We start from the raw sequence: 27,043 nt of genomic DNA on the forward strand, positions 1-27,043 counted from the left end.
GCACTTATTGTATTAAGAAGATTTTTCGGCAAGTTTTCGTAATTAGTAAAGTTTTGATTGTGCGCCAGCCAATGTTCATTTGCGAACTGCCTTGCTCAAATTGATTTCAGTCCATGAAAATCAGCATAATCCGGCAGCTGGCAGCACTCTGCATAACTACCCAGCATCCGAGCCAGGATGCCTTCCTTCTGCTCTTCAAAAGCAGCTTTGCACTTCATTTTGGCCAGAGTCTCTGGCTCTCATGGTCAGAGAGTGCATAAATTTGCAGGTGGAAAACCGCCTGTCGCCCGTCAAGAAAGTTCGAACTATTCGGTGTGTCTGCCAACATCTATCGCCGTTCGAGTCAGGACTCCGGACAGTAAGTAGCTTAGAACTTGTTTTACCCACCGAGGCGGCAAAAAGTGCGCACTTCATTGATCAGCATTGCTGGGAAAATATTCAAAATTTGCTCAGGCACGATGCGATAAGCAAATGCATATGGGTTTTTTGCCAACTGTAATCGAGCATTTGAATTTGCATTTGCAAATGTGGAAATGTTCCGGCGAAAAGTTTGCCGCCAACGCAGAGATGAGAAAAAGCGACAGAATGTCCAGAGTCCACTTATAAAAACCAGCCCAGTTTATGGGTTTCGAATTTTCTTTTACAGGAGTCCGAAAGTCCTTTGGGTATGTTGGAAAAACCAGAACTATTTTTCATTGCACACTTCAAGGCAGCCTTTTTCCAACGTGCAGTCCTTTTTTTGTTTGAGTGTATCTTCGCTCTGACGATACAGGTGCCAGCGACAATTGTCGCACTCACGTAAGGATCAAAAGCGTTGCAAAAAACACGGACAGAGCCATGACATAGATGCGAAAGCAAACTGTCATGTGGCAAAATATGCGCTGGTTTCCTCGATGGTCCGACAGTCCGTAGTCCGTAGTCCGTAGTCCGTAGTCCAAGGTCCGTTCATATCCTGCCTGCTCGGCTTCCTGTTCGTGGGCTAGGCACACAAATAAAGCTTTGATGCCATCAAATTGTGTTTGATGGCGGGTGATAGGCAGCAGGTGAGGCCATTGATTGATTTTACCCTCCTGCAAAACAAACTAATAAGCGAGCGCAGTTGGGGAGACAAGCCTTTATGGCGGTGCAACAGTGCGTATGCGTGTTGCACACTACGTATACGCAACGGGTAGTGCCCTGGCATGAGGTAGGTGCATTTATATGGCAGCAGCAATCGCTTTTAAGCACCGAACAATGCAGCTTCCACGCATGAACAGTTCGCAGCTGGATCAAAGTTGCTGGCGCACACCGCACACACATGGCATCGGAACACACACACTCGGCTCACACACCACCCTTCCGCATTTGGCCTTGTCAACACATCTTTGCAGTTGGGCGGGATTTGTGGACAACTTCCCGCGGGGAAGCATTGTGCAACTGCACACAACACATGTGCCAAATTCCCCGGATTTATTCGATATGTTACTTACAAATTGTTTAAAAAAAACCAACAGGGGAAAAGTGACAGTAAAGCCGCTTATGAAATGTGCTGGGAAAAGGAGAAATTTAACAATATAATTCCTTGCGCTTAAGCTTTATTATTTCTATTATTGCTGAAATGTAAAACACATAAATTATTTTAAAATTGCATTGTTTTTAAGTAGCTTAATATTTACAAATTACTAACTTCTACCTGATATCTACATACATATCAACGTTTTACTTATACAACTATTTTACTAATATATTTTACCGCGTAACATTCTACATGGTGGTTGTATAAAAATGGCGTAAAAAATATTGGTTTTTGTCTTGGCTTGAAATAATATTGTCTTAGCTATTTATACCCTTTACTTGAGTGGAGGTATCATAGGACCGCCGACGACATGTAACAGGTATAAAAAAGCTTTTGCAAACATAAGAGGTAAATAAATTATTGATCAAGATCGTTTGATGTGCATGAAAGTGTAGCCTCCGGAGCCATAATAGCTAAAGAGTTGGACTATGTCCATCCGCATGTTTGACCATGTCGCATGTTTATAAAGGTCGAGGTACTTCTTCAGAACATTTTCTTAAGGAGCTCTAGTGTACGCATTCCAAAGCTCTTTCAGGACATGCGCAGCAGGACCCCGCTGACCTTGAATACAACAATAAAGTGAGGCGAATCCCAGAGAGCAGCAACCCGAAGAACGTTGTGCCAAGCCGAAAATTTATGCGCGGGCAACAAAAGGCATTCGAATCGCCGTGAACGTGAGCAGACATCTCGAAAAAAAGCAAGAGCCGCCAGAGAAAAATCCAAGTAGCGTGGAGGGCCTGGCATAATTTGAAAGACCAAGCCCACGATGCCAACCTCTAAGAATCCTCGACGATGGCCGGGGGTTGTGAGTTCCCTTCGGCTGCGAAATGTGTAATTTGCAGTTCGCAAAAGGTTCTCAAAAAACGTGGTCCGCCGAAGGCCATGGCTCCTGCTCTCAAGAACCTCTTATCGGAGCGCTTTTTGTGGGGGAATGAAATTCGGATGGCTCTCTCGTTTTCTGGCGATGCTGTAACCCCGAACTGCCCGTCAGTAGAACGAGAACTGTGGCCACGGAAACAAAGCGGGTCTTACACATCAATTTCGCTCGGCAAATAACGTATATTGAAAGATAAATAATATTTGTTAAAGTTTTTAAATAAAAGTCGCATCAAGCAAGTAATTTTAGAGTGTGAAAAAATGCTTGGAACTTCCTTGATTTAACTACCTGATTAACTCAAGTTACACTTAAATCTAAGCCAAAAAAATCAATTAAAATTTGTGTGTGAGTATGCCAGAATCTATGCCATTTTGTCTTTCGCTTTGCCCTCTGCGGGCTATTTTTGGCTAACACGTCACAAATGGCAATCCCTGACGTCACAAACTTCCCACGCACACAGCTTCCGAAAGCTTTCCCAGACACTTTGGCGCCTCTTTTCCACTTACCATTTAACCAGATATTACCTATGGACAAGAGTCTGATGCAATGCCAACCTGGCATTTGGTCAGAAACGTCACCATACGTCAGATTGGACTTGGCATGCCAGCCACGTCGATAAGTACTTGGCTCAGAGTCGATCTCTAAATTAATGAGCGTCGTTCGTCGGCGGAGGACACCTAATACCCACGTCCCACCTATTCTGGAAAGGAAAGGTGTGTTGTGCTCCAACTTATTGGCACTCGGCACGCCGGTAGTGTAGATATCAAATGGCCCACACTCTTCTCTGACCAGTTCAATGCCTTTTTAGGATGGGGTAAGCCCTTGGCCTTGGGGGGAATCCTGAAATTTATTGGCATTTGCCAAATGCATCACAAAATTTAATGAAATGAAAGCGCTTAAATTGTTTTCGCAGTCTGAAAACCGCAATTTGTCAGCTCCAACAGATGTCAGAGATTAAGCATTAAGTAGGCAGTTTAGTTAGTCAGAACAAACGAAAAAAAACAATTATTGTGTACTCAGAGCTTGAATTGAATGTTGAATGCAGCCAATATAATCAGCTGATCGGACTCGGAATTATAATGGCTTTGGGTGCCAACAAGCCTCGATCGTATCAATCAAATCAGTTGAGTAACGAGTCGGGGAGCTCCTAAAGTGCCACAAATGCGGCAGAAAAGTCGGAATTGAATTTAATAAGACTAACGCACTTAGAAATACATTCTAACCGGCTGCTATGACGTCGCTGGACGCACCGCCAATTGTCGTTAATTCGGGATTATATACACAAATTGCTAATAAAGCCGAGATTAAGCAACTCGATGATGGGCACTTAGCAGTTTGGGAACCAAAAAACCGGCCGCGGAACAGAACCAAATAAATATCGACAGTCGGCCGAATCATCAAAGCCTGGACCTGTACCTCAGCCTCACAGCCTTTGTTTCGTTGGTCAATAAACTCGAATGGCCCGAGGCGAATTTAGGTTGAAGTAACGCTCAAAGGCGGAGAATATTCCCAGTAATACAAGTTATTCAAACCGATTCTACTGAGAAATTGCAGAGGCTTCGCCATTGTGCTTCAGTTGGCGACAGATCGCGGAGCTATGAATGACTTAATTCAGTCGTTTGTGTGCATGCAGCTAAGCCCCCGGTATCTTGCGGATATATTCAATTATAGATCGGCAAGTGGGCAGGAATAGATTTGAATATGCGCGCGAAAATCAGAGCGTCTTATATCTAATTTGCATTTATGAGTGACAAAGGCAACCTACATACGTGTGAACGGAAAAAGATACACGGCAAAAGATACTTTCGTGCTCTTAGTTAGTTCCAGGTCCCGTCCCACGCGAAGGTTGTTACCACGTGGGTAAACAAACAGAAAACCTTCAACCAAATTACTCTGGCTCTTGAGCTTGTCCGCGTGTATCTGTTAGATAAAAGGCAGCATGTATCTTTTGCCGCCCGCCAAAAACAAGGCAGGCACAAGAAACAGAACCTTTTCTCGGCCGTCGAAAGACAACCACGATCACAAACAAAACGCTGCCTGAGAAAACTTGTTTCGGGGCAATTACAGATTCCAAAATTCAGTATTCCTCGTTAGAAACAAGCGAGCCTCTCGAACGAACATCGAACACGTTCGAAGTAGCGCAAAGTCGAGATTGACGGGGTTTTGAGAAACCTATAGCATAATATATATAGTATAAGTATATTTACTTTACATTCATGCCATCGAAAATTAAGTATAAACTCCACCAAACTTTAGGTGGAGGTGGTAGCCCCCTCATTTTCTCTCTGTGCACATGGACGCGTAGGGGATTCCACACAGCCGACCAGTGCCGAACGCGACTAACCTCTGGCTGAGATTTCCGGAGCGAAGATGCCTCGGAGCGGAATGGAATCGCCGGTGGTTGCCAGTCTGCCTTAGCCGCTGTTTGCGTGCGGTTCTGCTTCTCCGGCGGAACTTGTTAGTGAAAGCCCATTAGTTCGCGGGAAAACGGTCGGATCTCTTAAGGTAGCAGAGCTAATCACCTCTTAAGTACTTAGAGCTCGGCGTTAGGCAAATATCATACAACTTAAGCAGATGCAGATAGACAATGCTTGCTCACTTGTGTTTGCGATGAACAAATCCGCGAAAACGAACCATAAGAATTAAGAATGCCAGCCAAATTAAAAAGGTGTTAATAAAATGGAAAAGCAACGGCGGTAAAACACAAATTTAAATTGAAACGCATGAGGCGATTTTGGCAACTCATAAAAAGGCTATTAAAAACTGCCCGCAAAAATTTATGTGTGCAGATCTGTGGTGTATAATATATATGCAACTGTTCAATTCCTGTTTAAAGTATATATTTAGAATTTGTTTTATGTGAAAGACTTGCTAGTACCTGTTGATAATCGATTCAAGCCGGTTTCCTCTTGTTTTCATTTTTGTGAATCAAACGAAGTTCCTAATTGACTCTGGTTTCTGATAAGAGTTAGTTGATTGAGATTCGATGGTGATAGCATAACTGAACCCTGAGCCCAGACCCAAAAACTTAATAAGGCAGTCTGAGTAGAAGAATCTCGGTTTTAGTCGATTAGCTTTCAAAATATATATAGTTTCACCGAAGAATGTTGTTCCGCTTGACAATAATTCCATTCCAAATTATTCTCATTATTCAATTGTAATTGCAGATGGCCCTGCGTATGATATCAGTGTTATTTTGCCAGCAAATTGTATAATCTTTTCGCAATTAGCTTCAATTGGTTGATAGCCTATGCTAACTATGGATGTATTAGGCACTTGCTTCGAAACTGATACTGTGATTAATGTGGACTACACAATGGACTTTTTGTTTACCATACCAAAATTAATGGGTTTTGTTAGTTCTTTGTGGCACTGTGTTTATGTTCCGACTCACACGACTACCAATTTCATTTTGGACGAATCAATAGAGTGCTTTGTATCTCGATTTATGCAGAAATTGGGTCAAGTAAGTGGTACCAACGGATCGAAAGAGCTAATTGCCCTGAAGCGAACTAATGCCTTTCACACGGAAAAAAGAGAGAGACCCCCTGAAGGCAGTGACTAAGAGGTGATGCAAACCGAGTTGCATTGTGAATTCCACAGATGTGATTTCGATTTTTTTCCGGATCGGAATTCACTTGAATTCCGCACTAAATAATTGAAATACCCCAAGTGCTGATTTTCCACCACAATCCATAATCTATTCGACCATTGCATCAGGCGAGATCTGGAGTAATTGGATCTTTTCGGCCGTTTTCACTCCGTTCGGCTTGGCTGGCCAACTGTTAAGCCAAGAACATCAGAGGGCCAATTGGCTAATTAGCCGGCGAGGGTTACACACAGATCCGAGTTATAGATCTGGTGTCCATTGGCTTGTTCACCTGTTTGTTTTGCTTGTGCCATTCTACCAGTTATTCCATAACTCACACATCGCATTATTGTTTGTTATTCTCGCCTCTGATGCCAGCTAATTTATGCAGAGCGTGGGTCCAGCACCGGCCTTTGCTTTCGCTTGAGGAAGTAACCCCTTCCCCTCCTGCCACATGGCTCGCTAAGGTAATCAATTGGCGTGACCCAATCCCCATGTAGGGGCTCGGCTTTCGGGGGATCCACTTCCTTGGCTTTGTGACGAGTTCATAGGCACACACGTGCCATCCACCGGCGGCCTATCAATCAATCTTTGGGCCCTGTCAGGCTTTTACACCGAAAGGAATGCCATAATATACATTTTTGGGTTTAACGAACTCCAGGCGAAATACTTTTAAGGCGAAGTCCATTGCTTCCTCATAATGATAATGAAGAAAATATCTCACCGTTCATAATATATTCGTAAAGATTATTCAGTAAACTCGATTCTGGCAACGTTTTTCTCCGTGCAAATAATACATTAAGAGGTTGTGCCCAAAACACGAGGCCAGGGTAAAAGTAGAGCAAGCTTTTCTCCTGCCAATGACCTCTAATTACCTTTCACTCAGAAAAAAAAGAGGGAAGGGAAGTGCCATTGAAAACGGAGGCACTGCCTCCACTCTATAATTCCCAAGCTGAGATTACGAAATGGCAGGCATACATCTGTGAAACACAAAGTTAAGACATCTGATAAAACGCAGACAAGCAATTCACTAGTTCACATCTTAGCACATAATCTAGAATTTAATGTTTGAGATTTCCCCTTAGCTCAATTAGCACGCCATTTCTCAAAGTCAGCGCCAGAATAGCCCATTCCCTCCAGACACAACAAAAATGATTATCACCATAAAAAACGCAGGTTCATTAACTAAAAGGTACATAATTTTCTTTCAACAGCAGCAGTGTGTTTGAATAACGTGCTAGGCTATAAATATTTCTATAAATAGTATTAAACTAGCTAACACGTTCAATTTATGGATCTATAAACCGCAGCGTAAACAATTCTATATAATTAATTCGGAGAAGGTCAAGGGCGTGAGATCTTACTTGCAAAGTATTTTGCGAGAGCTCAAATCAGGAGAAAGTGTATATGACAACATATTAGGCTAATAATTTCCCTAACTAATACATTCCAGAAAACATTTAAAATCGGAACCCCAGTGCTGACAGCATGGAAACGGAGTCACTGAACCGCAAGAACTCCTCGCGGAAGAGTTCGATCGTGAATGGGAATGGAGATGCCTCTGCCAAGTTGACCAACGGCGATGGAGATGGCGGCGGTGACGGAGGCGGAGAGGTGACCCTGAAGGCCAAGATGAGCCTCCTCAATGGATGCACCGTCATAGTGGGCTCCATCATCGGATCGGGCATCTTTGTGTCGCCCACGGGAGTGCTGAAGTACACGGGCAGTGTCAACCTGGCCCTCATCGTTTGGGTCATTTCCGGCCTCTTCTCGATGGTGAGTGTGAGCTAGTGAACCCAACTAACCTGATATGCAAATGGGAGTAGGGCACTCGACAACCCAGACACCTGTTGCCCCTGCTGCAGGTGTAAATAAACAGCTCAAAGCACCTGGCACCAGCTGGTGGGGAAACCAGTGGAAAGAGCGTGTGGGTGGGACCGGGGAAAGGACTTTCTCATTCAATTACGAATGCTGGCAGAGTGCCACAGCGACGCTTAATGAAATTATTGAAATTCCTGCACCCAATTCAACCTCCTACACACCCACACCCACACAGCCAGAAAGGCACGCACACAGACATGACAAGTAGTGTCAAACGCACGAAGAGCGGCTCCTGCTCAATAAAATTACGTATACGCCGCAGTGGCGGTGACAGATGACAACGATTGCGCACTCCTGCGACACTTTAAACGGGAAATAAATCGAAAAAATTAACCCCATTTCGCTTGTTTATCTCAAAACAGAAGTATCAGAAGTATTGAACATCTATTAATATTTCAGGTGGGTGCCTACTGCTATGCGGAGTTGGGAACGATGATCACCAAGTCGGGCGCTGATTACGCATACATCATGGAGACCTTCGGACCCTTCATGGCCTTCATCCGACTCTGGATCGAGTGCATGATCGTGCGACCCTGCTCCCAGGCCATCGTAGCCCTCACCTTCAGCACCTACGTCCTGAAGCCCTTCTTCCCGGAGTGCACTCCTCCGGAGGACTCGGCCCGCCTGCTCGCCGTCTGTTGCATCCGTGAGTTTCGACTTTAGTTCGCTGATTTGTTTATGGGCGGAAGAACCTGCCCAGAACCTCCAGCGCAATCGCACTCGCACTCGCGTACTTGACCTATAGATTAGAAACAATTTAAATGCATCATCGAGTGGTGAGCAAATGAAAATGCTAAAAGAGTTTGCCACATGCATCATACACAGCTTATCAGTCTGCCGGAATAGTGTTTTGTTTTGATTTTAGCTTGAAAACAAATACCGATTACAGTGAGCAATCAAAATAGTTTGCATGAAACACAGCTGGGGACCAATTAATTATATATTTATGATAAAACTCCGTTCCGTATGCTGTATGATTACTACTATAATATGTAATATGTAATACATATTACTATAATATGTAATAATAACATTATTCCTTATCAAGCTCAAGTTTATAAATAAGGGCAATGCATCGCTTCTGCTCGATAAACATTAATAACTAATCCTTTGCCGGGTGTATTGCCCTTTTAATTGTCCATGAACCGATTGCATACACAATCAATCGCAATTAAAAATCAATCATTTCCGACTAAACTTTATTCCCAATGCCCAATCGCACTTGTTGATAGTCGGCGCTTCCTCCCGTTACTCACTTCATAGTAATGGCAATAGTAATAGTACTGATTTAGTATGAGACAATAGAGGGGACCATAAATAACGAGTGTCATTGGCTCAGCTGGCTCATGAAAGTCCTCGCATTATTACATCACCCACATGGGTCGTTCGCATCTTTGGACTAATATGTATCTTCGGCGTGACTCCAAAGTCGTGATGGAGGCTCGAATGTGGGTTAGGCGGCCTTTCCACATGTACATATATAGAATATATATGTTTATTTTACTTTTCAATTTCCACGCTTGCGTTGCAGTTGTGCTAACCCTAATCAACTGCTGGGACGTAAAATGGGCGACCGCTGTGCAGGATATCTTTACATATGCGAAAGTAAGTCCGTCGGATTGGATTTCCCCGGGTGGAATTGTAACTATTGCTCCCTTCGCAGCTGCTGGCCCTGTTTATCATCATTGCCACTGGCGTTTACCAACTTTCCCTCGGCAACACGCAATACTTTACGTTTGAGAATACGGACACGAAAGTGACCTCCATTGCGTTGTCCTTCTACTCCGGACTGTTTGCCTACAACGGATGGTAAGCGGATTACGCATCACAGCGAAGGCAGTTACTAATTGGATTTGTTTGCGCTGCCGTTGACAGGAATTACTTGAACTTCATCATTGAGGAGCTGAAAGATCCCGTCAAGAATCTGCCCCGCGCCATCGCCATCAGCTGCACACTGGTGACCATTGTCTATGTCATGGCGAATGTATCCTTCTACACCATCCTGTCGCCGGATGAGGTCTTGGGCTCCTCGGCCGTGGCGGTGACCTATGCGGAGCGGGCCTTCGGCATGCTGGCCTGGACCATTCCAGGTGGGTTTCATTTGCTACATTTTCCATAATAGGTATATTAATGCCTCTTTTACGTTCCTCCAGTGTTTGTGGCCTTGTCTACGTTCGGAGCTGTGAACGGTATTCTGCTGACCTCCTCCCGACTCTTCTACGCCGGTGCCAACAACGGCCAGATGCCCGAGATCCTCACCATGATCCAGATTCAGAGATTCACCCCCACTCCTGCGGTTCTGGCCATGGCCCTTCTATCGATGTTGTACCTCACAGTTTCGGACATCTTTGCTCTGATTAACTACGTGGGCTTTGCCACTTGGGTGAGTTAGCTGGTGAACATCTCTAAGGCGCCAATTAATCATTCAATGCTCTCCTTAGTTGAGTATCGGTGTGGCTGTATTGTGCCTGCCTTGGCTGAGATGGGCCCAACCCAATCTGCCACGTCCCATCCGAGTGCCCATGGTGTTCCCCATTGTCTACCTGATTGCCACCATATTCGTGACCGTGGTGCCCATGTACGCCAGTCCGGTGGAGACTGGATACGGCATACTGATGATCCTGTCTAGCATACCCGTCTACCTGGTGTTCATCGCCTGGAAGAACAAGCCCATTTGGTTCCAGAAGGCTATGGGTGAGTTCCAGATTCGCACTGACTACGCCGAGATCTGCTTCCTTCCTGTTGATTTTCACTTATTCACGCTGTGATCCCCACCCATTCTTGATATTCTAGGCGGACTGACACAAGTTCTGCAGAAACTGATGATGGTTGTGCGTCCCAAAGCGGCGTCAAAGGTTTTTAAGTTTGCTATTTATCCTAGTTTTACTTTGGTTCTAACATTCGACTCACCTGCCTGCCTTTACTTGCGCACTAATCTCTAGAAGAACTACTAACTCCACTAACGAGCCACAAGTTTTGCAACCCTAAACTTACTTTGCACCCCTAACTCTAGCCAACTAGTAGATGAGCCCGTCTTAAGCTATTCATCTAATCTTACTTTAATGTTTTATACTTTTCAGTAAGCCTCACACGATTCCTACAGAAAATGCTCATGGTACTCGGAAAGCAGACGAAACCAGCTCAGGTGTAAAGGTAAAGAACGTTCTTCGGGGAAGACAGCAGAGATAATATTTCAAGTTAGCCAAGAGCAGAGAAAAGCATTTAAAAGCACACACTTGATTGCATAATGCATTATATAGACAACGTAAACGCTTTTGTGTAGCCAACCAATGATATACACACGAAACACACAACAACTTCTGCCAGCTCCTGGGCGACTATACGATATATACCATATATATATTTTTATATACACATGTAAGTCTTAAGTTGAAGCAAGGCCCAGGATTACGAGGATAGGATTACAAGGAAGTTCCCAACAAAGGTCTGGATCGAAATTTATAAGAAAGACTGTGGAAAACTACAAGGAATCAAGGTGTCCAGAGCTGTCCGTGAATTGGGTTCGAATTTGGATTTGGCATTTTTTAACAGAGCTGTGCAAGCAGAACGAGTCTTTTAGGATTTTCAAGTATTCTCGAAAATTGGTTAGGCAAACTGTGAAGTCCCGATAAAAGCTATTGTTTATTATAAACTGCATTTGAAAACTAGTTTTTTGAGGCATTTAGGAACCATGCTCTAGGCCTGGCTTGATCTAGAAAGCTAGAAGAACGCTTGAACATACTCATCGGAAGGATCTACAGAGCCCATCGTAGTACCTACAAATCATGAACATTTTAGAGCACGATTGATTACTTTTATTGATTTAAACGAATCTAGCTTAAGTGACACCGCAATTAAATTTCACTTGTCCTAAGTTAATACTTACATTTAGGTTGCTCAGTTTAGGTTTCACTTGTGCATCGTAGAGGGTGCTGCCTGTACAAAGCCCAAGCCAATATACAAGACCATCGCATAATGCACATATCCAACAAGAGAAACGATTAAAGTTGTTGAACGAGAACAGGAACATTGCCAACATACATATTAATATACTGAGAATAACACTATATGCAAATTGTTGTCTAATTACGAATCCAATCGAATTGATATAGCATTGATTTAAACTTTCATTAGTTGTTGTTGCTTTGAGTGTTCGTCACTTAGTGTTATTCATATGAAAATATTATTGCCTATTTAGCATTCAACTAATTAACTGTTACACATTAAATATGGAGCCGCAGCTGGGAAATCAGTTTAACTACTATGAAACATATTGTTGACAATAATATTGTATTTATATATAAATGTATATTATATTATATGACGTATACCCTACAACCTCTGTATTTCTGGAAATAAGAACGATACGAAATCTAAATGGACTGCATTTATTTGTTCACTTGGGAAAAGGAGTTTCACTAGACATCACAAGTGCCGGATGATTATTTAGTCAAACTTCTAGTCCCCGGAAATGCTCGGCTCCGACGCACTGATATACTGGATCAAGCCGAGTCTCAGATTCTCCATCTCCCTCTGTTTGAGGACCTTTTCCGCCTCCGAAAGCTCGTAGTTCTTGGTCCGGATGTACACCTTAAGGGTTGGGGCGTATGTGGTTGCCTCCGCTTCAGTTTCGAGTTTCTTGAAATCCTTCTTCAGCATGGAGTATATTCTACTGGAGGAATGAAGGTCTCTGGGCGGCCTTTGTGGTCTCACGCCATCGCCACCACTTTCGTCGTTCTCCTCGCTCGGATCTTGATTCATTGATCTTATTTCGCTGCGCAGATCCAAGCTTTTCCGCTTGTACAGATCCACAAAGTGCTGCTCCATGGCCAGTTTCAGCTCTGCGAACTTGGAGTCTATGCGCCCGTACCAACAGGCCAGACCATTGTAGTCCTCATCTGAGAGCTTGGCCGTACGACGCAAATGGGCCAGGGAAATATCGGGCACGGATCTCAAGGAGCTGCCGGCTCCGGATGACCTGCTTAATTTACTCAAGTTAGTAGAACTTTGGTAAGCGGGCTTGGACTTGGACATCATTTTTCGAGCTTTATCGAGACATCCGTATGCCACATCGGCCATCCTTAGGATCTTGCGCCTGGAATCCTTCAAGTCAGGAGCTATGGGCAGCTCGAACAAAACCACTGCAGGAGTAGGACTCTTGAAGTCAAAGGACTCCTTCAAACAATCGTTCATCAGGGTGCTACCGTTCTGCCTGCCTCGGGGCAAGCTCGTAAAGAACTCCACCAAATCTGGTCGGTTCTCGCTGCCAAAGATGTGAAACACTGAAAGATGAACCCGGTGCTCCAAGACCAGGCTATCACGGTACACAAACTCGAAATGCAAATAGTCATCACCGATCCCACGGTCTCTTAACAGGGCTAGATCATTAGTTAGCCACTGGGACAGATCCTTGGTGCTGGTGACACTTTTTCCGCTAGGCGAATCCCTTCGACGCTTGGGAACGCCCTTGGGTTGCACCAACATATTGAGCATGTCGAACTTGCGGACATCGAAGTAGTCCACATTAATTGCCTTTAGGCGGCAGCGCATCTCAACCATCACTGAGTCGACCTCAGTGACCAAGAGACGTGTCAAGAGGCTGGGATTGTGGTTTCTTTGGGATGAGATCCGCAGCAGACTTCCATTGCGACGGTGACGGAACATCTGACCTAGCATATCGCCCAACTCTGTCCTAATATGGCTATCAAATTCATAACCAATGCCGTCGAACTCCAAGTGGCGGTAGTAACGAGGAGGTTCCACCGAGTTAGCGGGCTTAGCTGCCTTCGGCATCTTCAACAGCATTGACTTGTTGTCCAAGAGCCTGATGTCACTCTCCAGACTTTGATCATCCAAATGAGCACGTCGCCTAGAATCTGTAAGAGCGACCAACACTACGTGATCCTTTTTGTTCGCCGGAGGTCTGTTCATGGTGAAGAATTTTTTTTCTTTTTGTAGAATTTTAAAAAATTTTGAAAGCTATAATTTCGACAGTCTAAAAGTAGAGTTTGATTAAAGACAAATAACTCATTTCATGATTCAAGCAGCCATATTCTCCGCCAGTAAGTAAAACAACATCAAACTTGAAACGTTTATTGGATTGATATTAAATAAACTTTGTAAGAAAGAAAACCTTTACGTAATCTTCTTCTTAATTACCTCAGATTTGACCCTTTTTACTAAAAAGAGCAATTTCCTTAAGGTCATTACCAAAAGACATGTAACAATTCCCAGGATAACTAAAGCGCCAACCAAAAAGGTACCGAAGACATCCAGGCTGTGGTACCTTACAAAGCCCAAGTCCTTGCCGGCGACTTGCATGTGAGCCGCTCCCTTGTGAGACAGGACATACTCGGTCCACCAGATCGCCGTTTCCATGGGCTTCATTGGTTGATCCCGATACCTGGCAGCCGTGATCCTTGCCGTTTCTTCGAAACTCTTGTTCGTTAGCAGCCGTATAATGGTGGAGCTAAAATCCTCACTAGTCATTTGCTTTATGTTGAGGACCAAGCCAAGACCCACTTGCTTGACATGATCCATATTTCGGAACTGATCAAAGAGACAGGGCAACCCCAACATGGGCTTTCCATGATGAATGCTCTCTATGGTGCTCAGTAGCCCGCCGTGGGTTATAAAGAGTTTTACATTGGGATGGGCCAGGATGGCCTGCTGCGGAAACCACTTACTAATGAAAACATTGGGGGGTTTTCCTGGCAGCTGCTCATCTTCGAACTTCCAAAGGATTCGCTGTGGCAAGCTGGCGAAAGTCTCGAGCAATACCCTTCGGCGATCCTCGGATAGGGATTTGCTTTTGACATTGGTTCCCAGTGAGAAATAGATTACCCCAGATTCACCAGCACCTTGGATAAACTGGTCCAGTTCGGCGGACAGAGCTTCTGGGTTCTGATCGACATGCAGACCACCCACCTCGATCATATTCGGAACATAAGGACGGGGAGGACCTAGTGTGAAGTGCTGATTGACGAGGACCAAGGCAAAGTTCCGGAATATCTCTGACAAGGGTTTCCGCTCAGCGATGCTGGGGAAAAATTGCCTATAAAGAGTCTCCTGTTTTCTCACATGCCGCCATTTATAGTTGATATAAGAAATAGTTCGCTCCACCAGGTGTGACAAGCGCTGTCCATAGGCCTCCAGATCGTAGAACCGAGAAGAGGGAGACTGCAGGTACGAAATCGGTGAGACGTTGCCCATCAGTTGGTCAATCTTCCAGTCGGTGCCATAGGAAGCCATTCCGATGATGGGGGCATCGAAATAGGCAGCCAGGCCACTGAGCACGTCGATTCGCCAGAGATCCATTATCACAAGATCGAAATGGGGCTTCTGTGGGCCTAGAATATCGCGACGTACGGCCTCGTTATTCAGCACTGTCTTCGTAAGATTAAGGACATATTCGTTGATGAAATCACTACTTTGCCAGATGCTCCTTGGAGTAGATGCAATCCTAAGGACCTCTGGAAAATACTCCTAAGTAATTCTATTTGACAAAACAGATCTATGGTTATCTCGACTCACCATTAAAGTTTTCGAAAACCTCCGGAACTGGAATATCGTGTATATTCCGAAACGGTTCCCTTTGTGGATACGGACTTACACTGGTTATTTCGTGGCCCAGGGAGGCCAAACTCTTAAGGTAGGGCAAGGCGAAAAAGTAATGCGAGGGACTTGGCAAGGGAAACACTGCCAGGATGCGAGCACCTTCCAAGTAACCAGGAAGAAGACACAGCAGCAGAAAGATTGGCGGCATTGTTGCACTCGGCAAGTTCTGCCTTCAAGACGAAATGTAAGACTGAATGCTGCAGATCGCCAATGAAAACTCTATTTCAATTTCAGATAACCTTAATCCGCTGCGCTTTGAGTACAATTGTCAAATTTTCAATTAGATAAGCAAAACCAACAAAGAAAGTCAACAGTGAAAAGTAGATCATTGAATAGTGCTGTAGAATCGCTTATCGCGGAATCCCAGTTTAAGAAGTTTTCTTTTAATTTCAATTGGTTATCATGGTCTAGCCTCTTTGTGTGTAAGGCCTACGATTTTTTTCGAATTTTACAGTAAAACCTACCACTGTGATTCTTCGGTTCAAAAGGCGACGATAACGAACGTTGGCGCCAAATATCGATAATGCCGATAGTGCCATTATTGGACTTACAAGCGGGTATCGGCACTCGTACACCACTAGCCTTCAGTACAAAATACGCAAAAAATTGTCTTATTCCGGAAATTTCACTGGAAAGCGCAACAGGTTGTTCCCTTTACGCAACAAAAACGGCAGGAGTTCGCGTAGTAACTCTTTTGGCATCGAATTCAAGTCGAATACAGCAGCAAAGTAATGCAGCACGCAGCTGATTTGGAAACAGCTGCTAGCGCAGTAAATGAAATTGCACGCCGGCTGAAATAACCCGGTGGGAAATCCGAAGGAACCTCCGATCCAGTATTCCAAAGCACCCAGATGTAGCCAAGACTTACCCACTAGCCTGAGATTTGATGCAGAAATGGCGGATGAAAAGGCCAAGGAATCCTTCCGGGAGCGGCAAGCGCAGGAGTTGGAGGTTATAAAGGTGAGCGGAACAGCTGTTTCATCCAAGAAGCTGGTACTAAATGGTTATCTCCTGTTGGAACAGTCCATCTTTGGCTGTGATGTGGAGGACCTAAGACCCCAGGCGAATCCTTCCCTGTGGAAGCCAACGGACATACGGATACAACTTACCCCACTACGAGACTCCTCCAACGGACTGGAAACATATGTGTGCACCAAGCTGCACGTCACCTGTCCTTCAAAGTATCCAAAATTGTAAGAGCCCAGTTCCACTTATTCCTATAAAACTGCATTTTAAACTGGAGAACTAACCACTAGAATGTAGATTGCATTACTCAAAATAGTAAACCAAGCTCTCCGCAGGCCCCCTAAGATATCTCTGGAGGAGTCCAAAGGCATGTCGGATCAGCTGCTGGAGGCCCTACGCAATCAACTGCAGGCTCAATCCCAAGAGCTACGCGGCGAAGTGATGATTTATGAACTGGCCCAGACCGTTCAGGCCTTTCTTCTCGAACACAACAAACCACCGAAGGGCTCTTTCTACGACCAGATGCTCCAGGACAAACAGAGGCGCGACCAGGAGCTGCAGGACCTTCAGCGGCAGCGGGAGTCCCTGCAACGCCAGACGCTGATCGACGAGGTGGAGCGGCGCAAGGAGATGTTCAAAACGGAGGCTAAAAGGCGCGGCGAACCAAGGCGCAGCATGAGCGAGTCTAACCCTCGGCATCCTAGCTCGTCGGAGAGCTCCGAGAACTCCTCGCCCTACTATCGTGGTCACATCTACCCCTCCAAATGCTTGGATCACCGCAACACGGAGACGCTCTACTTCCACAAGATGGGCAGGCAGATTCAGCGAGGATGCTGCGTTGGTGAGGGTTCGCTTTGCTAAAGATAATTTCTGTTTTGAATGCGTACACAATTCGTAGGTCACTCCCAACGAGGGTGCATCGCCTACACTGGCATAGATATGCACTGCGGCCAGTTGCTCTACATAACAGAATGGAACATCAAGTACAGCCAACTGGAGCAGCCATGCATCGGCGGCGGCAAGTGCCACTGGAGCAGCGAGTCAAAGTGCATGGGCAGTCATCGTGTGGACGAAGTTATGGCCTCCATTGAAAAGCAGGTGTCCTCACTGTCCCAACTACAGCACAAAAACCTCGTCTCGTACGAGTGCGTACTGTGCATCAAGCGGAAAGAAGGCTTACTTGTGTATTTGGTCCAAGACTTCCTCCTCGGCACCAGCGTGTTCAGCATCTCCTCCTCGCTGGGCTGGTGCATGGACGGCGCGCGAATGGTCGCGCGCGGCGTGCTGGATGCCCTAGTATTTCTTCACAACAAGGGTGTATCCCACAGCCACCTGCTCGACACCACTGTTTTTATGGACAACATAGGCAATGTGAGGGTGTCCGACTTTTCGCTCGTTCCCAATCTTCTAGAACTTCTGAGCGGAGCTGGGCAAAGCAGCAGTTGCGGGGACTTACCCGCGTTAGGTGCCCTGGTGGAGAGCTTGATGCCCACTAACAGTTACGAGATGCGCGACTTTGTAGACAAGTAATTAATTGCAATGGAAACTTAGTCCTATTTTAACCCAATGTTTTCATTAGATGCAACTCGGACCGCACACTTTCCGCATCAGAGTTGTTGGAACATCCATTCTTACGCTTTTACGTCGACAATGGCCAGCAGCAGGTGATGCCATTACCACAGCAGCAACATCCTAACACCGTCCAGCGCACTGGATCAGCCATGCCGTACCAGATACCAACCCTGGCCCTAAGCCAATCTCGCCTGCGAACGGAATTCGAGGTGCTCATGTACTTGGGAAAGGGTGCCTTTGGTGACGTGCTGAAGGTGCGCAACATTTTAGACAACCGAGAGTACGCCATCAAGCGCATACCATTGCCCGCGAGGAGTCGCCAGCTGTACAAAAAGATGACGCGCGAGGTGGAACTTCTTTCGCGACTGAATCACGAGAATGTAGTTCGATACTTTAACAGCTGGATAGAAAGTGTAGATGACGCAGATGCCGCTGAGATGGATAAGCTGCTGGGTGGTGAATGGTCCCAGAGTCAGCAGGACCTTAGCGTAAAACCTGCGAAGTCATCACAGCTGGGGCCCACTTTAGAGGAGGACGAGGATGAAGAGGACAGCTCATCCAGCATGTGGAACGGTTACATGTAAAAATTAGCTTCTACGCTTCCTGTAATTTGAATTAATGCTAACATCTGTTTGTATCCATCAGACCCAACATGGAGGACTCCGATTCGGATGGCATTGAATTTGTGGACTCCAACGGCAAGGTGGCTGTCTACGACGACGAAGAGCAGGAGGATTCCACCAGAGGCAAGACCAATTCGCCAAGACCTTTGATGCAGGTCATGTACATCCAGATGGAGTTCTGTGAGAAATGCACACTGCGGTATGTTTTTCGAAAGCTTAAATTAAATATATAACTATTTAATAACATTATAGCACCGCCATCGATGACAATCTCTTCAATGACACGGATCGTCTGTGGCGCTTATTTCGGGAGATTGCCGAGGGCCTCGCGCATATTCACCAGCAAGGCATTATCCATCGGGACCTAAAGCCCGTTAACATCTTCTTGGACTCGCACGATCAGATCAAGATCGGTGACTTTGGTCTGGCCACCACCAGTTTTCTGGCTCTGCAGGCCCACGACGCAGCACCAGCGCCTGTTAACCAGATAGCCAGTGCGGAGGACGGCACTGGCACTGGTAAGGTCGGCACCACTCTATACGTGGCTCCCGAGTTGACAGGAAATGCTTCCAAGTCTGTGTACAACCAGAAGGTTGATATGTACACCCTGGGAATCATTCTCTTCGAGATGTGCCAACCGCCGTTCGACACAAGCATGGAGCGGGCTCAGACCATTATGGCTCTCAGAAATGTTTCCATCAATATACCGGATGCTATGCTTAAGGATCCCAAGTATGAGAAGACGGTTAAGGTAAGCACGTCGCCATCCTGATAAGCGATACGATTTTCACCTTTAAATAATCTTGAAGATGCTTCTATGGCTCCTCAACCACGATCCGGCCCAGCGACCTACCGCCGAGGAGCTGCTCATCTCAGACCTGGTTCCACCAGCCCAGTTGGAGGCGAATGAGCTCCAAGAAATGCTGCGTCACGCCCTCGCCAATCCGCAGAGCAAGGCCTACAAGAACCTGGTTGCCCGATGTCTTCAGCAGGAGAGCGACGAGGTGCTGGAACACACCTACCACTTGGGAAGCAGTCGAGCTATGAAATCCTGGAACTCGGCAATCATAATCGATGATATAGTATCCCTGAACCCTGTGATTGAGTTTGTTAAGGCTAAGGTCGTGAATCTATTCCGCAAGCACGGAGCTATAGAGGTGGACTCACCGCTCCTGTCCCCACTTTCCGCAAGGAACAGCACTGCGAATGCGAACGCCAATGCCGTGCATCTGATGACCCACTCGGGATGTGTGGTGGTGCTACCCTGTGACCTGCGGACACAGTTTGCGCGTCACGTTACCATGAACAGTGTGAATCTCATCCGGCGCTACTGTGTGGACCGTGTCTATCGGGAGGAGCGAGTGTTCAATTTCCATCCCAAGCAAAGCTATGACTGCTCGTTCGATATAATTGCACCCACAACTGGAAGTCACCTAGTGGATGCGGAGCTGCTGTCTTTGGCTTTTGAAATCACCAGTGAACTGCCCCGATTACGTGAAAAGAATCTGGCTATCCGCATGAACCACACTAATCTCTTGAGGGCCATCCTCATCTACTGCAATGTACCAAAGGCTCAGTATGGAGCACTCTTCGAGGGCACCATGGACTTCATCGAGTCGCGCATCTCACGCTTCCAATTTCACTCGAGTATCACCGGGATCATGGAAAAGTCGCGAACATCTGCTCAAACTCTGATGGACATGTTGCTAGCTAACTTTCTGTTGACTGGTTCCAGAAGCACAGTGGACGATTCCGCGCTGAAATCTTTGATGCGTGGAAAGGGAGAAGCAGCTTCACTGGCAAGAGGAGCACTGCGGGAACTTGAAACAGTTGTGGGACTGGCTTACAGTCTAGGCGTAAAGGTAAGCAGTACTTTTCTTTTAAAAGCAATATAATTTGTCTAACCGGTTCCATTCCCTTTCAGTGTCCTATACACATATGGGCTGGCTTGCCCATCAGCTTCGATCGTGCCACCAACGGTGGAATTGTGTGGCAGATGACCGCTGACCTGAAGCCCAATCGCTCTGGCCATCCTTCGGTTCTGGCGATTGGGGAGAGATACGACTCAATGCTGCATGAATTCCAGAAGCAGGCGCAGAAGTTTAATCCCGCCATGCCAGCACGAGGAGTTCTTAGTGGAGCGGGCTTGACGTTCTCCCTAGACAAACTGGTAGCTGCTGTGGGTGTGGAATACGCTAAGGATTGTCGGGCGATAGATGTAGGCATTTGCGTGTGTGGAACCCGTCCGCCACTAAAGGATGTGACCTATATTATGCGTCTGCTGTGGTCGGTTGGCATCCGATGTGGAATTGTGGAGGCCGCCAGCGAGTTGGGAGATGAAGCCCAGGATCTTGCCCGCCTTGGGGCGTTACATGTCATCCTGGTGGCAGAAAATGGATCATTGAGAGTGAGATCTTTCGAGAGGGAACGATTCCAGGAGCGTCACCTAACTAGAACCGAACTGGTGGAGTTCATCCAGAAGATGCTGCGAACTGATGGACTCAATGGGACCACCGTCGACAACTTCAGCCAGTTGTCAGCCATGGGTAGTGGCGACAACAGAAGCGGTGGTGGAAAGGAAAGAGAACGCGGCGAGAATGGTCTGAGCACCTCCGCATCGAATGCTACCATCAAGAACAGCTACAGCCAGCTGCCGAATCTTCAGGTGACGTTTCTCACCCACGACAAGCCTACGGCGAACTACAAAAGGCGGCTAGAGAACCAGGTGGCGCAGCAGATGAGCTCAACGCTATCGCAGTTCCTCAAGAAGGAGACCTTTGTGGTCCTGGTGGTGGAGTTGCCGCCTGCTGTTGTAAATGCCATTGTGGGGGCCATTAATCCGCGGGAAATACGCAAGCGAGAGACTGAACCGGAAATCAACTTTGTGATCGAGCGGTAAGTTATCAAATCATTCCTATTGCTCTGCTTCCAACTCGAACTTCATCAATTCAAAGATTTTCGAAATACAAGCGTTACATCTCCGAGATAAACGAGGAGGTTGTGGACTATCTGAGCGATGCCAAGACTCCCATTGTGGCCTTGTACAGCATATCCGATTCCTACTACCGCGTCATCATCTAGCCAACATCAAATGCATAGAATCGGCTGAGCTACTTAGTAGACCAGCCAGTAGTGTAAGCTCGAAAGTGTCACAAATTATTTTGGCCGAAATCCTACTTAACTGGCTGTCCTCCGTGCCATTAACACTTTTGAAATCAAAATTATGCTTATAGACTTTGTGCGAATCAAAATTGATGAGATTCATGTTTCTGTTTCCATTTAAAATGGTTGAGAACTTATTTCTATTCTGCCAATTTATTGAATGCCTTTCTAGTGGAAGCTCTCATTCATTAGCACATATTTTATTATTACTTGGTTTAAAGTTAAATCCTTGCTAAAGCTGTTCGCTCCTAAGTCACTTAGTTGGAAACCTAAAAAAAAATCCTATATGAATTTGTATAACTAACTGTTTTAACAATATTAAGCGTCCGAACTGAAAGGAATTTTCTTGCACTTCGAAATTAAAGTTAAGTAGAGGCTAATATTTTCAGAGAAAATTCTTATTAATGTTATATATAAACAGCATCTCGGGTTTGAATCCAGCAATAACAATTGATTTATACAGCCGACGGTCAAATAGGTGAATCTTTATCCAATATTTTATATACGTAAAACTTTTAAGGACAACATTTTTTAGCCTACAATAAAATTTCAAGTTTTGAAGGCGTCTTTCCGCAGACGAAACATAAGGAAAGCTCACTGTACAAGTTAATTTCTTGGAACTCACGTTCCGCTCTCTCCGGCAGATTTGTTGAGCGAACGGGGGATTCCCAGGGCGGGCCCTTGGAGAACCTTTCGCGAAAGACGCATAAAGCCGGATACGGGATCGCGGCCAAAGTACTTGACCTGGATCTCCTGACCCACTTCCAGGTTTAGGGCAGAGGGATGGGCTATCTTGCGCTGATCCAGCTGCGAGTTGTGCAGCAAGGCGGGTGGCATACTGGGATAGAGGATGACCATTACTCCGGTGTCCCGCAATTCGGTGATTTTGGCAGTGTAGATTCCGCCGAACTCGAGGTCCGGCACTCGTTCCTTCACCATGTAGCCCTCGATCAGCTCCTTGGCCTCATCCATGGCTGCTTGAGAAGGAGCAAAAACATTGAAATGGGTCTCATCGACTGCTGTTAGGGAGGTGCCCGTTTCCAAGTAAATCCGCTTCATGTGAAGGCCGCTGGGACCAATTAACTGCGCCCGCTGTTGCGGCTCCACAGTTAGGGTTTCACTCACTGGCCAGCTCTCCTTGCGGTATTTCCTAAACGATCGCGGGAGTATAATTAGCAATTGAAGCAATATAGTTCCCTTAAGTGACGTTTACTCACCGAGGTTCCCTAATAGCCTCACTCATGATGTCCAGAATCTTAGCTTTGGCATCGGTGGCCTTTTGTAGCGATTCCATCACAACCTTAAGAGGAATTCCCGGGATTTTGAGGTCCGCCTGGATGGCGGTGAAGCCTTTCCTCGTACCAGCCACCTTCATGTCCATGTCGCCCATGTAATCTTCGATGCCCAGGATGTCGGTGAGAATGCGGTAGTCCTGCAGGTGCTTCGTGTCGTCGTTCTCGAACTTTGTGACCAGGCCAATGGCCACACCTGCCGCGGGTGCACTCACTGGAACGCCGGCGTCCATAAGGGCCAAGGAGCCACCGCAAACGCTGGCCATGCTACTGCTCCCATTGGATTCCAGGACTTCAGAGGTGAGTCTTACGGTAAAGGGGTAATCATTCGGCAGGGTAGGAAGCAACGATCTCTCCGCCAAGGCTCCATGGCCCAATTCCCGGCGACCCACTGGACCAATCCGACCCACTTCACCCGTGGCATAGGGCGGGAACTCATAGTGCAGCATAAAGTTCTTGGCCTTCAGGCCACCGCTATCTAAAGCAGCCAACGAGTCAAGTTTCATTGCGCTCTCCTGCGAATCCAAGCTAACCGTGCAGAAGACCTGCGTCTGACCGCGCTGGAATAGGGCGGATCCGTGGAGAGGCTTGTACATGTCCACCTGGCAGGAGATGTTCCTCAGCTGGTCGTAGTCCCGTCCATCGCAGCGCAGACCCCGCTCAAAGATCAGCTCGCGAAAAATGGTTCTACTGGTCTGGTTGAACTGCTCGGTAATAAGCGACGGTTCGGTATCCGGAAACGAACTCCACACCTTGTCGATAACGTTGGAGCGCACCTCGTTTACCGCATTGTCCCGAGACATCTTGTCGTGCGTCGAGTCCTGGAAGATCTCTCTCAGACGCATCTCGCACATGCTACGTACGGCTTTCCCTAGTTCGGGATCTACTTCGGCAGCCACTTCCACTTCGCGCTTCTGTCGACCATAGGCCTTTTGCAATCGCTCGATCTCGTGGATGATGAATTGGGCCTCACGAGTGCCTTGTTTGATGGCCTTTAGAAGATCCTGCTGAAGAACCACATTGCCCTTGCCCTCCAACATAACGACGAGGTTTTGTTTGGTGGCAGAGACTACCAAATCCAGTTGAGAAGTCTGCAGCTCCCGGCGCGTGGGGTTGATCAGCACCTCGCCGTCGCAGAGGCCAACGCTTTGTAGGATCAGAAGGGTTATAAGCGGTTACCAGATTGTTTCGTTCGTGACTACTCACCGCACTGCTCCAATGGGCCCATTCCAGGGAATGTCACTTAGAGAAAGAGCCATGGAAGCGGCATTGATTGCCAGCACATCCGGACTGTGCACCGCATCCATAGCCAACATGTTGCACACCAGCTGTGTCTCCGTGCGATAATCTTTGTGGAAGAGCGGACGCAGAGAACGGTCAATGAGACGGGCGGACAGGATCTCTTTTTCCGAGGGACCCAGTTCCCGGCGCATAAAGTTCATGGGTATCCTGCCAGAGGCGGCGTTTTTCAGTCGGTAGTCAACCACCAGAGGCATGAATCCCTGGCCGGGATTTGGCTTCGTCTTGGCCACTGCGGTGACCATGACGGCGGTGTCGCCCATTTGGCACACAGCTGTTCCATTCGCAAATCTCGCCAGGCGGCCGGAACTGAAGGTCATGTTACGTCTGCGGAGGATTTTGGGACTTTGCTATTGGAACTCGGAGTGGAGGCCACGAACTCACCCATTGCTGAAGTTGACTTCCACAGAGGGCGCTTCTCCGTTGGAACTGCTCTGCACTCCTCTCTTTCCACCTGGGCAGGACAATCTTAGGCATTTCAGGCGATAGTTGAGCAGCTTCAGCGATTTCCGTGTGAAAATCATGGCCATTACCTAAAAGTGCCGGGTGATTCCGGCTGAGGCGACAGTTCTGTACGCTGTATTATCATGGTTATTTAAGGTAATAATTAGTGGTCAAAATCTTACAATTAACGCCGTGTACGTTTCTTGAGACTTAAACGTTAGATTTAGTGCGCTTTAACTATTTATAATGTTTCATTCAGTTATCTCAGAATTAGAATGCCCATTTAAAACAAAGTAGAGTATGCAACATGTGTGCGTTCGGCGTTGCCACCTGGCAAAGCCAACAACAAAACTATTAAATAGAGAAATGCAAACATTTACAAGGATTGTGTCTTAAAAAAAATTTATTCTATTTTAATTCAGTGTGTGTTTGCAAATAAATTTCGTTTCCAATAAGATATTTAGAAGGGTTCCCAGATAATGAAATTTTGGCTTGTGTCCACGCTAATGTCAAATTTCCAGTGCTGCCAACTCTTAGCAATGTAAGTTATCGCATGCAAGAAACAACAATTTAATTCTTCTTGAGAAATTAAGAACACAGACAGTACGTTCTGAAAAGACCTAAAACGGCTAACATAATAGTACGATGGTGTCAAGATCGCCAGACCTAACTAATTCTGCCTGATGGACGGTTTAGCTAGCGCAAGCTAGCTATAAAATAGCTGAGACTTCAGCACGGCGCAGTCCGCCAAAATTAGTCCGTCTTTTTACGCGTTTAGAGTTTTTTACCGCGAGTCGAAGACGTCTTTCACTAACTCAACGACGGTCTTACAGAAGACTCCAATATTTTTCGAGCAGGCAATTCGCGGATCCATCGTTAGTTTTGGGCACTTGCAGAAAGCCCAGTTGCGAACGTCGTCGTGTGTCGTCTCAGAAAAGTCACTCCTCCAATCGGAAAACCGCAAGAGCGTCGAGCCCTTCTTTTGCGAGCCTTTTCGAAAAAAGCTGGGAATTTCACGCCGTATTTTTCGTATCTTTTCCGTCAACGAAACGCCGCGTGTGTCGTAGTGTGCGTGTGTGTGTTTCTGTGTGCCCGCCCATCTGTGCATGTGTGAGAGCGCGCCTGTGTGTGTGAATTTTGGTGAGAGCCGCAACAACAACCGAAAAGAAAACCAAAATCGACAAATGCGGTCAAATTGAAAAGAAAAACAAAAAATCAAAGAGTATTTCTTGCGCAAAGCCAAAAGGCAAAGTCAAAAAAGAGCGCAAAGCCAAAACAACGCAGATTTCCCAACGAAAAGGCCGGAAAATTGCCCACTAGGCGTGTCGCTGCTTCTTCTTGTTCTTTCAAATTGTTTATGCTGCAATTGCCGTGGTGTGCGAAAGGAGTGGTGGAGTGAGAGAGAGAGAGAGAAAGGAAAGCGTCTTATCAACGCCCGCTTTCTTATCAGAACCCACACATTTGTTGCGAAAATTCCAACCAGCCGAAACTCACAGTGGAGCTTTAAATAGCACATCAAACAAACAGGTAAGTCTCATTAATCAGCTTGAAATCACCTTATTTTCTACTGCTACTCGGTGGTCACAACTCACTGGCTGTTCCCCTCTTTTGCACTTAAGCACTTAACGTTAACTGTAAATTACACACACGTTGGCCTTGTCTCTCCTGGCGATTAATTGCATTAATGCCGCAGGACTCGCGCCATCCCTGTCACCCCACGCCAATCGATTGAAAAGTGAAAGCAATCGGGAAATGCTTATCAGTAGGTCCTCCTTCTTTGCTCTTTAAATGCATAAATGCCCATGCACAGATGCACACATGCAAGCAATCAGCCAAACAATGCACAATATGAATATTTATAGCTCATTATTTATTGGCTCGTTGTTCTCGTCCATCATTTGACCCGCTGAAGAGGGCCGGTTGGTAAATAAACGAAAAGTTATCGAGTTAATCGGCGGAATTGTTGCATCATTAATAATTTCTTTATTTTTTACTTAAACTCTGATTTATTTATCAATGACGTAGTAGACACATACGTCAGCATGTTATTTTTGCATTTACCAAGATATCCTGAAGTTTTATCTATTGCTCACACAAAAGTTTAGGGCATTTACCATATTGACTCACTACCATGCGTATTCACTGATTATTTTGACTTCTAAAATC

The 27,043-nt window shown here is 46.2% G+C and overlaps 6 protein-coding genes across 10 annotated transcripts in view; 3 read left to right on the top strand and 3 right to left on the bottom strand.

Moving 5' to 3' along the window:
* Positions 1–2,550: 2,550 nt before the first annotated feature.
* Positions 2,551–12,280, top strand: LOC117143543 (Y+L amino acid transporter 2). 3 transcript variants are annotated; one of them, XM_033308282.1, is made up of 10 exons: positions 4,832–4,937; positions 7,475–7,797; positions 8,302–8,548; positions 9,434–9,507; positions 9,566–9,711; positions 9,778–9,992; positions 10,056–10,285; positions 10,344–10,596; positions 10,696–10,757; positions 10,983–12,280. In XM_033308282.1, exons 2-10 carry the CDS (start codon positions 7,510–7,512, stop codon positions 10,983–10,985), a joined length of 1,518 nt encoding a protein of 505 aa, XP_033164173.1. In that variant the 5' UTR covers positions 4,832–4,937; positions 7,475–7,509; the 3' UTR covers positions 10,986–12,280. The 3 variants fall into 3 exon arrangements, with proteins under 3 accessions (XP_033164171.1, XP_033164173.1, XP_033164170.1); XM_033308280.1 differs by lacking the exons at positions 4,832–4,937; positions 10,696–10,757 and adding an exon at positions 2,551–2,777; XM_033308279.1 differs by lacking the exon at positions 10,696–10,757.
* LOC117143544 lies at positions 12,277–13,918 on the bottom strand. The gene has a single exon (XM_033308283.1). The coding sequence runs from the start codon at positions 13,831–13,833 to the stop codon at positions 12,361–12,363; it is 1,473 nt and encodes a 490-aa protein (XP_033164174.1). The 5' UTR covers positions 13,834–13,918; the 3' UTR covers positions 12,277–12,360.
* Positions 13,919–14,037: 119 nt separating this feature from the next.
* Positions 14,038–15,667, bottom strand: LOC117145745 (UDP-glucuronosyltransferase 2A3). Its single transcript, XM_033311507.1, has 2 exons — positions 15,436–15,667; positions 14,038–15,374 (listed from the first exon to the last, which is right to left on the bottom strand). Exons 1-2 carry the CDS (start codon positions 15,665–15,667, stop codon positions 14,038–14,040), a joined length of 1,569 nt encoding a protein of 522 aa, XP_033167398.1.
* Positions 15,668–16,081: 414 nt separating this feature from the next.
* On the top strand, positions 16,082–22,429 carry LOC117142378 (eIF-2-alpha kinase GCN2). The gene is made up of 10 exons (XM_033306307.1): positions 16,082–16,479; positions 16,543–16,712; positions 16,821–17,326; positions 17,384–18,011; positions 18,065–18,637; positions 18,703–18,879; positions 18,933–19,431; positions 19,490–20,542; positions 20,605–21,575; positions 21,635–22,429. Exons 1-10 carry the CDS (start codon positions 16,414–16,416, stop codon positions 21,759–21,761), a joined length of 4,770 nt encoding a protein of 1,589 aa, XP_033162198.1. The 5' UTR covers positions 16,082–16,413; the 3' UTR covers positions 21,762–22,429.
* Positions 22,318–25,177, bottom strand: LOC117142379 (polyribonucleotide nucleotidyltransferase 1, mitochondrial). 2 transcript variants are annotated; one of them, XM_033306310.1, is made up of 5 exons: positions 25,060–25,177; positions 24,818–24,989; positions 24,341–24,760; positions 23,060–24,280; positions 22,318–22,992 (listed from the first exon to the last, which is right to left on the bottom strand). In XM_033306310.1, exons 2-5 carry the CDS (start codon positions 24,961–24,963, stop codon positions 22,464–22,466), a joined length of 2,316 nt encoding a protein of 771 aa, XP_033162201.1. In that variant the 5' UTR covers positions 24,964–24,989; positions 25,060–25,177; the 3' UTR covers positions 22,318–22,463. The 2 variants fall into 2 exon arrangements, with proteins under 2 accessions (XP_033162201.1, XP_033162200.1); XM_033306309.1 differs by having other exon boundaries at positions 24,818–25,003.
* A 503-nt stretch (positions 25,178–25,680) lies between these two features.
* The window catches only part of LOC117143153 (G protein-coupled receptor kinase 2), a 47,626-nt gene continuing 46,263 nt past the window's right edge, over positions 25,681–27,043 (top strand). For both annotated transcript variants that reach the window (XM_033307652.1, XM_033307653.1), the window contains exon 1: positions 25,681–26,404. The gene's annotated coding sequence lies outside the window, so the exon portion shown is untranslated. The remainder of the gene's footprint in view (positions 26,405–27,043) is intronic.

The sequence above is a fragment of the Drosophila mauritiana genome, chromosome 3R (genome assembly GCF_004382145.1).
Source record: "Drosophila mauritiana strain mau12 chromosome 3R, ASM438214v1, whole genome shotgun sequence".
NCBI classification, from domain to species: domain Eukaryota; kingdom Metazoa; phylum Arthropoda; class Insecta; order Diptera; family Drosophilidae; genus Drosophila; species Drosophila mauritiana.

Coding starts and splice junctions, on each gene's coding strand:
- LOC117143543 (XM_033308280.1), top strand. CDS start 7,510: ATGGAAACGGAGTCACTGAACCGCAAGAACTCCTCGCGGAAGAGTTCG. Junction 9,993..10,055: donor GCTGGCCTGGACCATTCCAG/GTGGGTTTCATT, acceptor ACGTTCCTCCAG/TGTTTGTGGCCTTGTCTACG. Junction 10,597..10,982: donor TTGGTTCCAGAAGGCTATGG/GTGAGTTCCAGA, acceptor TATACTTTTCAG/TAAGCCTCACACGATTCCTA.
- LOC117143544 (XM_033308283.1), bottom strand. CDS start 13,833: ATGAACAGACCTCCGGCGAACAAAAAGGATCACGTAGTGTTGGTCGCT.
- LOC117145745 (XM_033311507.1), bottom strand. CDS start 15,667: ATGCCGCCAATCTTTCTGCTGCTGTGTCTTCTTCCTGGTTACTTGGAA. Junction 15,375..15,435: donor GGTTTTCGAAAACTTTAATG/GTGAGTCGAGAT, acceptor AGTATTTTCCAG/AGGTCCTTAGGATTGCATCT.
- LOC117142378 (XM_033306307.1), top strand. CDS start 16,414: ATGGCGGATGAAAAGGCCAAGGAATCCTTCCGGGAGCGGCAAGCGCAG. Junction 18,012..18,064: donor ATGCGCGACTTTGTAGACAA/GTAATTAATTGC, acceptor TGTTTTCATTAG/ATGCAACTCGGACCGCACAC. Junction 18,638..18,702: donor AGCATGTGGAACGGTTACAT/GTAAAAATTAGC, acceptor TGTATCCATCAG/ACCCAACATGGAGGACTCCG.
- LOC117142379 (XM_033306310.1), bottom strand. CDS start 24,963: ATGGCCATGATTTTCACACGGAAATCGCTGAAGCTGCTCAACTATCGC. Junction 24,281..24,340: donor GGGCCCATTGGAGCAGTGCG/GTGAGTAGTCAC, acceptor GATCCTACAAAG/CGTTGGCCTCTGCGACGGCG. Junction 22,993..23,059: donor GAGGCTATTAGGGAACCTCG/GTGAGTAAACGT, acceptor GCGATCGTTTAG/GAAATACCGCAAGGAGAGCT.